Source organism: Delphinapterus leucas, chromosome 3, assembly GCF_059928025.1.
Source record: "Delphinapterus leucas isolate spDelLeu-1000000601 "Yukka" chromosome 3, BTC_Dleu_Yukka2, whole genome shotgun sequence".
NCBI classification, from domain to species: Eukaryota; Metazoa; Chordata; class Mammalia; order Artiodactyla; family Monodontidae; genus Delphinapterus; species Delphinapterus leucas.
The window spans coordinates 114,819,622-114,834,271 of record NC_143131.1 but is presented as its reverse complement, the minus strand read 5'-3'; the positions used below and the strand labels follow the sequence as shown (position 1 = coordinate 114,834,271).

Genomic DNA, 14,650 nt, shown 5'->3' with positions numbered 1-14,650 from the left:
ACGCTGCAATAAAAAAGGATTTTTTAAAGCAAGGGGGGAAAAGTCCTGTATATCTGGAAACTAAATAACCTCTGAGTTAAAAATGAAATCAAATGGGAAATTATAAAAATATTTATAACTGAGTATCAAGGAAAATGCTACATGTCAAAATTTATAGGAACATAGCTAAAGCAGTACCTAGTGGGAAATGCATAGCTTTAAATAAATTTACCAAGATATAAGAAATGTGAAAAATAAGTCATCTAAGCTAAAACTCAAGAAAATAGACAAAAGAGCAACAGAGCATATCCAAAGTGTTTTTTTAAAAAATTCTGAACTCTATTGAAACAGATTTTTTTTCTAGATTCATAAGGCATAAAATTCACATCCACATGGTTGGGGGTAGCTGTGCAGTCAGACTGTAAAATGATGTTGTAAAATGAGGTTATATTAGTGTGTTCTACTCCTTTCTCTTACCACTCCCATTAAGTCTTCTAAACAGAAAAAATTAAAGTGAGTAGAAAAATGGATTTGGTCAAGCAGCCTCTCACAAAAAAGCTCTAGAGAAAATGCCTGGGTTCAATTAGCAGCTTCTGTCCAAAACTGAGGATTCTCTGGTTCAACTTTCAGCAAAAGCCTTTTAAAGAGAGCCCTGAACTTGCCTGGAGCTGCCAGATTAACATGTCTTGTATATATTTTGTTTCCAGCTAGGACGAACCCTGAGGAGCCCTTTCATGAAATTTGTAGCACATGCAGTTTCTTTTACAATCTTCTTGGGATTGTTAGTTGTGAACGCATCAGACCGCTTCGAAGGTGTTAAAACCCTGCCCAATGAAACCTTCACAGACTACCCAAAACAGATCTTCAGAGTGAAAACTACACAATTCTCCTGGACAGAAATGCTCATCATGAAGTGGGTCTTGGGTAAGCAAGTCACTCTTTTAATGTCTCCTCCCCTAATTATAACAGGACATTATTAAACCCTGACTTCAGAAGCTCTTCCTCTCCTCTTGAATGCACTCTTGGCAGACAAAATGGTGAGGAGATGACCAGCAAGGAAGCCAAAGTCAACTTCTGTATGTGCTGGTGTAAGAGATGCACAGACCTGTAATATAAATCCCAATTTTGAAAGGAGGTGTTTGGGGGAGATTCGTTCTGTACCTTTCCTTATGTGTGTACTGAAAGTGACTGTAAAGCGTGTGTGTGTGGGGGACATATGGTTTTGCTCACTTAAATATAGTCTACTAGAAGCCTTAGGAAATCAAGTTCTGCCTCTGGAAAAAAGTATAAGATTGCATAGCTTCAAAGATATTTTTTGTAACCACTGAATACTGATACATAGTAGAATAGTAATAATACAAATCTAAAAAGTTAGAGGAGTAACGTGTTCTCATTATTTGTGTTAGTGAACGTAATGAAGCTATAGAATTCCTCTTTGTGGTGCTATTTTGTGCTGCCAAGGTCTGCCACTGGAATTGCCAAGGAAATCCTTCCAAATTGCCTCACTGACTAGTCAAGAAAGGCTATCTCTCTTTTGCCTAACTCACAAGAACTATTACTAGTAGAAATAAGCAAGGTAAGATAAAACTGGCAATGGCTAAAATTGTACATGGCCAACTGTGTTACAGATTTTTCTAACACTGAAAACTGCAAAATTTATTGGTAAAAAAATCAGATTTCGTAGGAAACAATAAAAAACTGCAAAAACTATAATCAGTGATATTGTAAATAACCAAAACTTGATCAATAAATTATAAAATTTACATCAAAAAGATCTGAATTTGATGGGAATGTTTTGAGTAAAACAAAACTGAAAATAAAAAAGGCAAAAAATATATGCAGTATCAAGATTTTATCTTAATTAAACTGTCCTAATGGTATTTGCCCCCAATTGCTTTTCTTAACAAAAATTCAATATTGGCATAATATTCATTATGTTTATGTTCACAGACATTGAGTCAAAATGTATTCAGGGTCAAAGTGTCTGTACTTTCAATCAACAAATTCACAAAAGAACAAATACCTGAAAAGACAGCCCAGTACATGCCCTGTGCTAATTAAATGATATTGCCTAAGAGAGCCACAAGAGTTGAACCATTGGAGAATATCCCATAGATCCCCAAACTCAGAACAACTGGGAGTATGGTCTCTAAGCTGGATCTCTCAATAGGCAGAAGGTAATGAGAAGAATGGTTTGACCCAAAGGGCAGAGACAGGAAAGCACACCATGCTTCCCAGATGCTTTTTTAATCAACCGGCAAGTCTGTAGCCAAAGGTTCATTTTGTAGAGTCACTGGTACTCAAGTTGGAAAGGAACATTAAAGCCTGTTGCAGAGTCAGTTCTGTGACTTCACTTTCACAGTTGAGTCTATCCCAATTCTCCCTAGTATACCAGCCCCACCTTCAATTTAACTAAATTAAGCACTTTAACACTAGGCACTTTACAATGGACTGAATGTTTATATCCCCCAAAATTCATATGTTAAGACCCTAGTTCCAATGTCATGGTATTAGAAGTGGGGCCTCTGGGAGGTGCTTAGGTCATGAGGGTGGAGCCCTCATGAATAGGATTACTGCCTTTTAAAAGATATCCCAGAGAGCTCTCTCGCCCTCCCTGTGCCATGTGAGGACACAACAAGCAGTCTGCAACCTGAAAGAGGGCTCACACCAGAACCCAAACATGCTGGCACCCTGATCTTAGACTTACAGCCTCCAGAACTGTGAGAAACAAATTTCTGTTGTGTATAAACCACTCAATCTGTGTAACTTTGTTATAGCAACTCAAACTAAGACACGGTTAAAAAAAAAAAAAACTCACATGTTGGGTTTATGGATAAAACAAAGTATTTATGGCACCAATCACTCACCCATCACATTTCCCCACCTGGGCTGCAAATAGAAGACAGGTGAGTCCAAGCATACTCCCCATTCAGTGGGTGCTACCATATGTTAACCATGGTACTCCTACTGACCCACGACTTCTTCCTGCATTCTCATATTTCTCTTCCTGGGTGTCAGAGCATTATCCCAATAAGAGGGAAGCATCTCTAGCTACAGAGGTTCCAGCTTTTGTAGTCTGGTCCCAGCTTCTACCCATCAAAGCAAAGCTGAGTTTTCAAGACCATTACATAAGAAGTATTATAAAGGGGAAGACTTATTTTTCATTTACCTACTTCCTGTTACATTTTAGACAGAAGAAAGATTCTAACTACTTTTTCTTACTAGATTATATTTTTCAAACTTTTATCATGAATAATTTTAAGAACTGCAAATTTCGAGAGAAGATTATACTGAACCCTTTGTACCAAGCGCTCATCTTCAACAATTAGCAAATCAAAGCTAATTTTTGTTTCATCCTACTTCCCTTCTCTCAACCCTGTAGAATTTTGAATCCAATCCCAGGTATCATAAAATTTCATCTACAAACATTTTTGTGTGTATCTTAAAAGATAATTTTCCTTTTACTTTTCTCTAATCTTTCTGTGCTGCAAGTTCACTGACATTTTTTCTCCATTATCTGTGACTTTAATGCCCAACCACTGAATTTTTCATTTCAAATATTATATTTTTCAACCCTTTAAGTTCCACTTGGTTCTCTTTTATATCTTTCATTTCCTTCCTCGTGATGTTTGTATTTTCCTTTAAATCCTTGAACATAATGTACATATTTATAGTAAGAACTGTTATAAAGTCCTTAACTCCTAATTTCATCATCTCTATCATTTCTGGGTTACTGACTAAACTTTCTCGTGACATGGATCATATTCTCCTGCATCTTGGTGTGTTAGTAATTTTTGACTGAATGATGGGCACATTACATGTTATACTGGTGAGCATCTAGATTTTGTTGTCCTCCTTTAAAAAGTTTTTTTGCTTTATTCTGACAGGCTGTTAAATTCTTACAGATGAGTTTGGTCCTTTTCAAACTTTCTTAGAGTGGACCTGGAAAAACTTTACCATAAGGATTGATTATCCTTGTACTATAGAGACACACATCTGGGTCTCTACTAAATGCTCAGGGTAATCAACAAGGATCCTCAACTGTGGATGGTCAGAGCTCAAACATCTTTCCACTCTGGGTGAGCTCTAGAAACTGTTCAGCTTGCAGCTCTCTTGCCGTTGTTTGTGGCGTTTTACTCTATGCATTCATGACTTAGCATTCAGGGAACGTTCAAAAGGACACCTATGTACATTTCTGGACTATTTTTGTTTGTGTTTGGTTTTGGTTCTGTATAGTACCTTTCTCTCTGGAACTCTGCCATATAACATCTAATCACTTCAGCCTTCCTGAACTCTAATCTCTGTGACTTCAACTCATTGGGACCGCCTTCTGTGCTTCTGGAATCCTTCTCCATACCCTGCAGACTGAAATGTGCTTCCAGGAAAAAATAAAAGACAGGGCTATCATGTGGCTAACCTTGCTTGTTTCTCTTAAGGATCACAGTGCTCTGCTATTTCCAACATCTGAAAATAGTTTCTTTTTTTTTTTTCCAGTTTACTGCTCCATCATGACTAGTAATAGAAATCAGGATTCTTTTCCTAAAACAGAACTACAAACATAAAAGAAAACTAATCATTTCTTTTTAAATACCCAGTCAGTATTCAAGTTTCTTTGACTGAGAAGACAAGTTGAATAAATATCCTAGCTTGCTTTCTCTCTTCCTTAAGGTCTCTGTTCACATTTTACCTTATCAGAGTAGTTGAGCAGGTAAGAGCAAGCTCTCTTACCTCCCTCCTCTGATAAGGTGAAATGTAAACAGAGACCTAAAGGAAAAGAGAAAGCAAGCTTTGCAGACATCTGGGTGAAAAGCATTCCAGAAAGACAGATCAGTGTGTGTTAAAGGCCTGCATTCAGGAGCAAGCTGGACAAGTTCGAGGAACAGCAAAGAAATTAGTGTGGCTGCAGCAGAATAAATAAGGGGGAGATGGCAGAGATGAGGTCACAGGATAGGCAGAGTCAATCATGCAACGCATTGGAGGCCATGGTACAGAGTTTAGATTTTACTCTGAGTGTGACTGGAAACTGGACAGTTCTGAGCACAGAAGTGACATCCTACGACCTCATTTTCTAATGGATCACTGGCTGCTGTGTAGAGAACAGATGATTCTAGGACAAGAGCAGAAGCAGGGAGACCAGTTAGGAGGCCACTGCAGTAATTCAGACAGGAAATAGCTGGTTTTGAGGAGGTAGTAGATGGTTATTATATTTTGGAGGTAAAACCAATAATATTTACTACTGGATTGCCTGTGGGGTGTGAAAGAAAGAGGGAGGTCGAGGAAAATTCCAAGTTTTTTAGCTCAAGTAATGGTATAATAGAGAGTTCTTCTAAGGCAGGAAAGACCAGGGGAGGAGCAGTTTGGAGAGAGAGTAGATATGGAAATCAAGAGTTCGGTTTGAGATTATCTATTAGATCTCCAAGTGCAAACGTCAAGTAGCAACTGGATACAGATGCTGAAGGTCAGAGAGGATGGGGCTGGAAACATAAATTTGGGCATGTCAGTCTACTTAAAGTAAACTATATGCAATACCTCAACTGTGAATGTGGACAGATGACCCGAGGACCAAGCCCTCGGGCACAGCAATATTTCAAGGATGGGAAAATGAGAAGTATCTTACCCAGCAAAGGAGACTGAGATAAGACAGTGGTGTCCCAGAAGCCAACCAAAGTCACTGTGTCGAGACCCAGGCAGTGATCACTTATGTCGAGTGTTGCTGACAGATCAAGTAACATGCGGCCTGAGACTTGACCACTGACTTTGGATGCAAAGTTCCTGAGTAGCAAGAGGGGATGGGCTCCACCAGGCCAACAGAGGACTTGCCCTTAGCAGGAGTGTGGACACTTCATCTACTCTAACAGGAGGAAGGTGGAGCTGAGGGCACAGAGCAGGTAGCCTGGTAAATGCAGTGCTGACTACAACGTGCAAGTTTTCTGATAGTGTTGTTTCTATTCTCTCAATTTTTTTCTCCATATTTTGTAGTTATTAAGCATTGTATTATGTACCAGGCACTGTGCCAGATACTGGGGAAGCAGCTATAAAATAAGACTAATATTATCTTGTCTCTATTTTCTGGAGCTCTTTAATTATAAAATACTGCTAATAATAATAACAACTTTTAAGAGGAAGACATTGAGCACTGTGTTCACTGCGTTCTTTGTGCTGGCACACCCTAAGGTCCACAACCTGATATATTCTGCTCAGACACAGAGAGGCTTGAAATGGTAACAGGCCCTTACTGAACGAGTCCTCACATGCTACTCCCGGGCACTGCCAGGAAACACAACACACAGTTCTCTTCCCCCATGACTCATGAATGCAGTCCTTTGGACAGACTGGCTATACAAACCATGCCTCCCTTGCCACCAGGAGCAGCCCTAGGGCTGAACAGGATTTTAGGACCCTAACAAGTTCAAACTGGTCCCCCAGTGATGGACAGAGAGGTTGACCACTAAGAGATGAAGGGCCTTGTCCAGGTGTCCTTGCTTCTGCCCTTCCCACCCTGTGCCTCAGTAGATGCTCAGCATAGGAGCTAGAGATCCATTTAAAATGTAATCAGGTTTGTCACTCTTTGCCTCAAAACTCTTCAGTGATATCACATTTTCCCTCAGCATGACAGTCAATGTCACTATAAAGGCCTGCAAAGCCCTCCACCTCTCTACCCCACCTCTATGCCCTCATCTCCCATCACCTCCCACCTCATTCACTCTCTTTCAGCCCCACTGGCTTCCTTGCTTCAAATGGTTTCTGCCTCAGAAACTTAGCTTAGGCTGTCCCCTCTGCCTAAGACTTCTTCCTACAGGCAGCACCATGGCTCACTCCCTCACTTACTCAGGTCTATGTTCAAAAGTCTCCTTCTACCAATCACAAGCACTGAAACTGAAACTGTGATTAAAAATCTTCCAACAAACAAAAGTCCAGGACCAGATGGCTTCACAGGCGAATTCTATCCAACACGTAGAGAAGAGCTAACACCTAACCTTCTCAAACTCTTCCAAAATATAGCAGAGGGAGGAACACTCCCAAACTCATTCTACAAGGCCACCGTCACCCTGATACCAAAACCAGGCAAAGATGTCACAAAGAAAGAAAACTACTGGCCAATATCACTGATGAACACAGATGCAAAAATCCTCAACAAAATACTAGCAAACAGAATCCAACAGCACATTAAAAGGATCACACACCATGATCAAGTGGGGTTTATTCCAGGAATGCAAGGATTCTTCAATATACGCAAACCAATCAATATTAACAAACTGAAGGATAAAAACATATGATCATCTCAATAGATGCAGAAAAAGCTTTCGGCAAAATTCAACACCCATTTATGATAAAAACCCTCCAGAGAGTAGGCATAGAGGGAACTTTCCTCAACATAATAAAGGCCATATATGACAAACCCACAGCCAGCATCGCTCTTGATGATGAAAAACTGAAACCATTTCCACTAAGATCAGGAACAAGACAAGGTTGCCCACTCTCACCGCTATTATTCAACATAGTTTTGGAAGTTATATCCACAGCAATCAGAGAAGAAAAAGAAATAAAGGGAATCCAAGTCGGAAAAGAAGTAAAACTGTCACTGTTTGTAGATGACATGATACTATACATAGAGAATCCTAAAGATGCCACCAGAAAACTACAAGAGCTAATAAATGAATTTGGTAAAGTAGCAGGATACAAAATTAATACACAGAAATCTCTTGCATTCCTATACACTAATGACAATAAATCTGAAAGAGAAATTAAGGAAACACTCCCATTTACCACTGCAACAAAAAGAATAAAATATCTAGGAATAAACCTACCTAAGGAGACAAAAGATGTGTATGCAGAAAACTATAAGACACTGATGAAAGAAATCAAAGATGATACAGACAGATGGAGAGATATACCATGTTCTTGGATTGGAAGAATTAACATTGTGAAAATGACTCTACCACCCAAAGCACTCTACAGATTCAGTGCAATCCCTATCAAAATACCAATGGCATTTTTCACAGAACTGGAACAAAAAATTTCACAATTTGTATGGAAACACAAAAGACCCCAAATAGCCAAAGTCATCTTGAGAAAGAAAAATGGAGCTGGAGGAATCAGGCTCCCTGACTTCAGACTATACTACAAAGCCACAGTAATCAAGACAGCATGACACTGGCACAAAAACAGAAATATAGATCAATGGAATAGGAGAGAAAGCCCAGAAATAAAACCACGCACATATGGTCACCTTATTTCTGATAAAGGACGCAAGAATATACAATGGAGAAAAGACAGTCTCTTCAATAAGTGGTGCTGGGAAAACTGGACAGCTACATGTAAAAGAATGAAATTAGAACACTCCTTAACACCATACACAAAAATAATCACAAAATGGATTAAAGACCTAAATGTAAGGCCAGACATTACAAAACTCTTAGAGGAAAACATAGGCAGAACACTCTATGAAATAAATCACAGCAAGATCCTTTTTGACCCACCTCCTAGAGAAATGGAAATAAAAACAAAAATAAACAAATGGGACCTAATGAAACTTAAAAGCTTCTGCACAGCAAAGGAAACCATAAACAAGATGAAAAGACGACCCTCAGAATGGGAGAAAATATTTGCAAATGAAGCAACTGACAAAGGATTAATTTCCAAATTATACAAGCAGCTCATACAGCTCAATATCCAAAAAACAAACAACCCAATCCAAAAACGGGCAGAAGACCTAAATAGACATTTCTCCAAAGAAGATATACAGATTGCCAACAAACACATGAAAGGATGGTCAACATCACTAATCATTAGGGAAATGCAAATCAAAACTACAATGAGGTATCACCTCATTGGCAGAATGGCCATCATCAAAAAATCTACAAATAATAAATGCTGGCGAGGGTGTGGAGAAAAGGGAACACTCTTGCACTGTTGGTGGGAAAGTAAATTGATACAGCCACTATGCAGAACAGTATGGAAGTTCCTTAAAAAACTAAAAATAGAACTACCATACGACCCATCAATCCCACTACTGGGCATTCACCCTGAGAAAACCATAATTCAAAGAGAGTCATGTACCACAGGCTTCCCTGGTGGCGCAGTGGTTAAGAATCCACCTGCCAATGCAGGGGACACAAGTTTGAGCCCTGGTCCAGGAAGATCACACATGCCACGGAGCAACTAAGCCCGTGCGCTACAACTACTGAGCCCACGTGCCACAACTACTGAAGCCCGTGCACCTAGAGCCCATGCTCCTCAACAAGAGAAGCCGCCATAATGAGAATCCCACATACTGCAATGAAGAAAGGCCCCTGTTCACCGCAACTACAGAAAGCCCATGCGCAGCAACAAAGACCCAACACAGCCAATAATAAATAAATATATTTTTTTAATTCAAAAAAAAAAAGAGTCATGTACCACAATGTTCACTGCAGCACTATTTACAATAGCCAGGACATGGAAGCAACCTAAGTGTCCATCAACAGATGAATGGATAAAGAAGATGTGGCACATATATACAATGGAATATTACTCAGCCATAAAAAGAAACGAAGTTGAGTTATCTGTAGTGAGGTGGATGGACCTAGAGTCTGTCATACAGAGTGAAGTAAGTCAGAAAGAGAAAAACAAATACCATATGCTAACACATATATATGAAATCTAAAAAAAATTGGTTCTGAAGAACCTAGGGGCAGGACAAGAATAAAGATGCAGTCATAGAGAATGGACCTGAGGACACGGGGAGGGTGAAGGGTAAGCTGGGACGAAGTGAGAGAGTGGCATGGACATATATACACTACCAAATGTAAAACAGATAGCTAGTGGGAAGCAGCTGCATGGCACAGGGAGATCACCTCCATGCTTTGTGACCACCTAGAGGGGTGGGATAGGGAGGGTGGGAGGGAGGGAGACGCAAGAGGGAGTGGATATGGGGATATATGTATATGTATAGCTGATTCACTTTGTTATACAGCAGAAACTAACACAACATTATAAAGCAATTATACTCCAGTAAAGATGTTAAAAAATAAATAAATTTTTAAAAAAGAAGAAACTGAGAATGAAAAAAAGAAAAAAGAAAAGTCTCCTTCTCAAAGTGAAGACTTTTTTAAACAACCTGTTTAAAATTGCAAGTCTGTCCACCCTCACTGCCCTCCCATTCTCCCTTCTCTTTTTCTTCCTAACAGTTAACATCTCCGACAATAAATACTACATGCTTTCCTTTGTTTCCAGCCTGTCTCAATTAATATTAATATTTCTCTAATCATACAAATTGTAGTTGATTCTTTTCATCTTCTGGTAGCTCTTGCTCCACGTAAGTATCTGGTTTTCCCAAGGCCCTCTCTCAACAGCCACATAGTGTGACAATATTCTATTACTTCCCCAAACCCCTACTGGATATGTAGGTTGTTCCTCTTCTGCTGTACAATTCTGTGGAAGGGTCAAACCCAATCAGAAATATATTCTTCGTGAACTCCCGATGCTTTACTTGATTACTAGCAGAATTTTTAGAAACTTCTAGATTGTAAATGCAGGAGATTTAAAGCAGGGGCAGAGGAGGTGGAAGCCACAAGGAGCCTAAGACCACATGCAAAGGTAGAAGAAAAACCAGGACACAGTATGAAGGAAGCCAAGAGGCACTTCCCCAGTGGCACAGTGGTTAAGACTCCATGCTCCCAATGCAGGGGGCCCGGGTTGGATCCCTGGTCAGGGAACTGGATCCCACACGCATGCCGCAACTAAGAGTTCACGTGCCAGAACCAAAGAGCCGATGAGCCACAACTAAGGAGCCTGCCTGCCATAACTAAGGAGTCCACGTGCCGCAACTAAGGAGCAGATGAGCCACAACTAAGACCTGGTGCAAACAAATAAATTTTTTTAAGTAATTCATTTTTTAAAAACTTAAAAAAAAAAAAAAAGGAAGCCAAGAGAAGAGCGTGACTGAGGAAGGAGGGGTGAATTTGCTAGCAGACGTGTGTGTTCTCCAGAGCTGTAAGACAACTTGCTTTGGCGAGTACCAAATGAACCAGAGATCACAGATCCTTCTGCCTGGAGAATCTCCAACATCAGTTCATACCATAGGAATATATCTTTCTTGCCTGTATCATGAGCAGCCACTCTGGGGTAGAGGAAAGAGCTTATAATACAGCTTGTGACTTGGAAAGTGTGTCTATACAGACACTCACCAGAGGACTGTGACAACATTAGTGGTTCACACAAAGCCATGGAGCTTGGAGGGCAGGAAGCCTCTTCACCACGCATGTCATTTCTCCATCTAGGAAGAGAATTATGTCATGAAGACTCTCTCAACCCAACTCTTACAGAGAACCTGGCAGCGTTTTCTTAAACAGATGCCCCAGTTGAAAGCTCAATTGATGGAGTGAGATGTAAAGGCCTAGCACAGTAGGAAAATACACTTAAAGAGAGGGAGAGAAGGAAAGAGGTTGGGACTGATTATCAAGAAGCCCAGTCCTGACTGTGTCCCTTCTGCCTTGGTGGCTCTGCCTCTCTGAATTTCAGCTTTCACATGTGTAAAATGTGAGGATCAAGCTGCTCGTTCACGTCACCCACCAAGGATTACAGACTCTTCGAGGGCAGTGCTAAGTCTTAGCTCCAGAATCACACATCTAGGTTTGACCAAGAATAAAACTGCAAAATCAAATGGGCTGTGTTCCTCACCTAAATCATTCTTTTGATGGTTTCCTCATTTATCTAGGTAAGATTTCCAAGTAGACTACTGCAGCCGACCTGCCAAAATTTCTCCCAGCAAGTCAGCCCACGCTGCTGCTCCACTTATCACATCTAGGAGCTAACTAGCTTAGAGTGATACATGGCCTGAACGAGGGCCTTTCGGGATCTACTGGGCCTTTACTAAGCCTCCCTGCTGCCAACCTCCAGCCCCAACCCGAACCCCCACCAACCCGAAACCATACTAAGCCTCTTGCAGTCCCCTACAGCAGCCTGTTCTCCCTCACATCCACAGCCACTATGTGGAACACCTTTCAGCCCCTGCTACCTCCTGGTTCCTCATGCCAGGTGTCTCCTCCTTCATTCAGTCAACAGATACATGTTATTCCAGGCACTCTGCCGGGTCTCATGATCGTAATACTGACTGCTCTTATCACTGTGTATCCACAAACAGTCCCCTGCACGTTTTTATTACAGCATCTGTCACCCTATAGCACTACTGTTTGTGGACACATCTGTCTCTAGCACTAGACCGAGCTTGCTGGGGAAGGGATAGCATCTTCTTGGTTGTGGTATCCCCAGAATGGTGCCTGGCACAAAGTCAGAGCTCAACACTGTCCGTTGAGTGGTAAATGAGTTCCTGACCAGTGAGAGTAAGTCTGTGCCTAGTAGAGGCCATGGTGAGCGACAGCGCAGTGGAAACAAGGCCCTGAACCGCCTGTGTGACTTTGGATAATTTACTTGCCATCTTCATACACGAGCCTGTTCATCTGTAAAGTGGAGATAATTACAGTCGGTAGCTATCAAGCTGTAAGGAAGCTTTAGTGTTGGAAGAGTGTTTAGCACAGGGCCTAGCACCTAGCAGGTACTCAACAATGGTTAGCTACTAAAATTAGAGATGGGGATGAGCTTTCTTAGAAAATTTTTGCATCTATTAACATCCTCTCCTTGCCTGGAAAACAAATGAACCCTGAATGTGTGTGAGGCCCAGATTTGTTGCAAAGGACCTGCCACTGAGATGGTGTTTGGATGTTAGGGCCTGAGGACTGAGGGCTTCTAGGGATATTCTCCCACCTGTGAGTTAACAGAACATCTATATCCTGACCCAATGATCAGAAGTTGACCCGAAACAAAAGACAAGCCTCCCAAGATGTGGTTAGGGAGCGGTGGGACAGCGTAGAGAAGCCCTATGTAGAGGAAGGGGCTATGACCATTTAAGGAATGCACACAGTTAAGTCTCACAGGACTTTGAAGGGGGATCCCTTCTGAATAGCACTCTGAGGCAGGGATGGGAGTGAACCACCTTTTGAACTGTCAAGCCCCATCTCAGCAGCCTGCATGCCGTTACTTAGAACCTGCCTAAATAAAGCTACTCATTTCCCTCAAGGCCTCCCAGCTTTTCCCAACCTGTTCCTCTGCTAGTCATCCTCATTAATTATCAGTTACCATGCTCTCTGCACTCCAGGCATCCCTCAGTGAAGGGGAGTTTGCCTGAAGGAGGCTCCACTGCCCAACATCCTTACTCTCTAAGCCCCTAGGCTCTATATACTCGTCGGATTGACATGCTAGAGGCAAAAGTCCAGGGGGCTCAGGTTGGACAGAAAATGCTGAACTACCCTCAACACCCTGGAAGCAGGGGACCTAATTTCACTCACTGAAGTACTTAATTTCACACATTTCTTTTTTAATTAAGCACTCCTGCTGCTCAAACCCTTGGGCCCATGCTAATTTTACTCATGGACTTGGAATAATTTAAATTAGTCTGGGTAAGTTAATATGTAAATCTAGGAAGACTGATGTGGGCATTGGACCAGGGAGGAAGTGATTTGCAATGCCCAATGAGGAGCCTCTGTATTGGTCAGAAAAGTCAGTTTACTGTAAATAATTTGCATTTCAGATTCACAGAGCTTTTAGGGCTGGAAATTACCCCAAAGCCTCAAGAAAATCAAGGGACTTATCCAAGGTCACATACCCAGTAAGAGTGACCAAGGTAGAACTGAACCCAGGGCTTCCTGAATTAAAATAATTGATAGCCTGTAATTCTCCTAGTGCTCAGCAAGAAGCAGTTCCACTAAGACATTAGGAATTTTAATTGGGGGGCAGGGGCATAGAGGAAAGCAACAAACATTTTTTCCAGCCTGTAATGGTTTTTCCAATAACATATTTTAAATATCTATTTGAACAGGCACAGATGAAAGTACATTTCATTGTTAAGGAAATTTTACTTCACTGAATTACCACAAAAATTTTCAAAGTGTAAGCCTGGGAAGTATGGCTTTGTTAAAGAAAAAAGGGGAGAGCAAGGTGTGTGTGGTGGGGGTAGTCTTGTAAACAGACCTGCAATGTTTGGGGACACTTCCTGCTGTCCCCCTCCAATTTGATACAGACATGCAGATCTTAGAATCTGTTTCATCAAACAAAGCCACAACTTCTCTAAACAGCTGTGGAAGAGGCAGGAGGAACCTGGGAAGGCAGGCCATGATGTCTGATGCACGAGAGCCAGGGGAGTGCCGAGGGGCTGGCAGTGTTAACCTTTAGGGGATATGTGGTCAATGAGCTGGAATTGTTTCACTAACCAATCAGTTACTGATTCTTTTACCATATTAACCTTCTAAGTATGCAGGTGAAGTGTAGCACGGCGTAATACAGAATGGGCTAGTTCTGCATCAAATCTTTCCTACGTCTGAGTAGATGTAAACTCTCTGATGTTAATTAGAAAACATTCAAGAGTCTTTTTTCTTCATTATCTGCTTTCAACTCAATTCTATTTCCTGGAGAAGCAAAGAGCATAGTGGTCAAAAGCATGGGACTCTAGGACTTCTGGACTCAAATTTCAGATCTCCTGCCTCCTATCTGGGCACATTACAATTCACTATGTCTAAGGAAATATTAGGTGTAAAACTGGGATAATAAGAGAATGTACTTCATAGGGTTACTGCAAAGGTTTGAGGGAGTTAATATGTACACATACATGTACATAATGTGTATATATTATAACAGA

General features: G+C 41.1%; 1 protein-coding gene across 1 annotated transcript in view; it reads left to right on the top strand.

The window, feature by feature from the left end:
• Positions 1-14,650, top strand: part of TRPC7 (transient receptor potential cation channel subfamily C member 7) — a 124,357-nt gene that overhangs the window by 71,494 nt on the left and 38,213 nt on the right. The window contains exon 4 of the mRNA XM_022588864.3: positions 687-903. Within this exon, the coding sequence (XP_022444572.2) occupies positions 687-903 (217 nt within the window). The remainder of the gene's footprint in view (positions 1-686; positions 904-14,650) is intronic.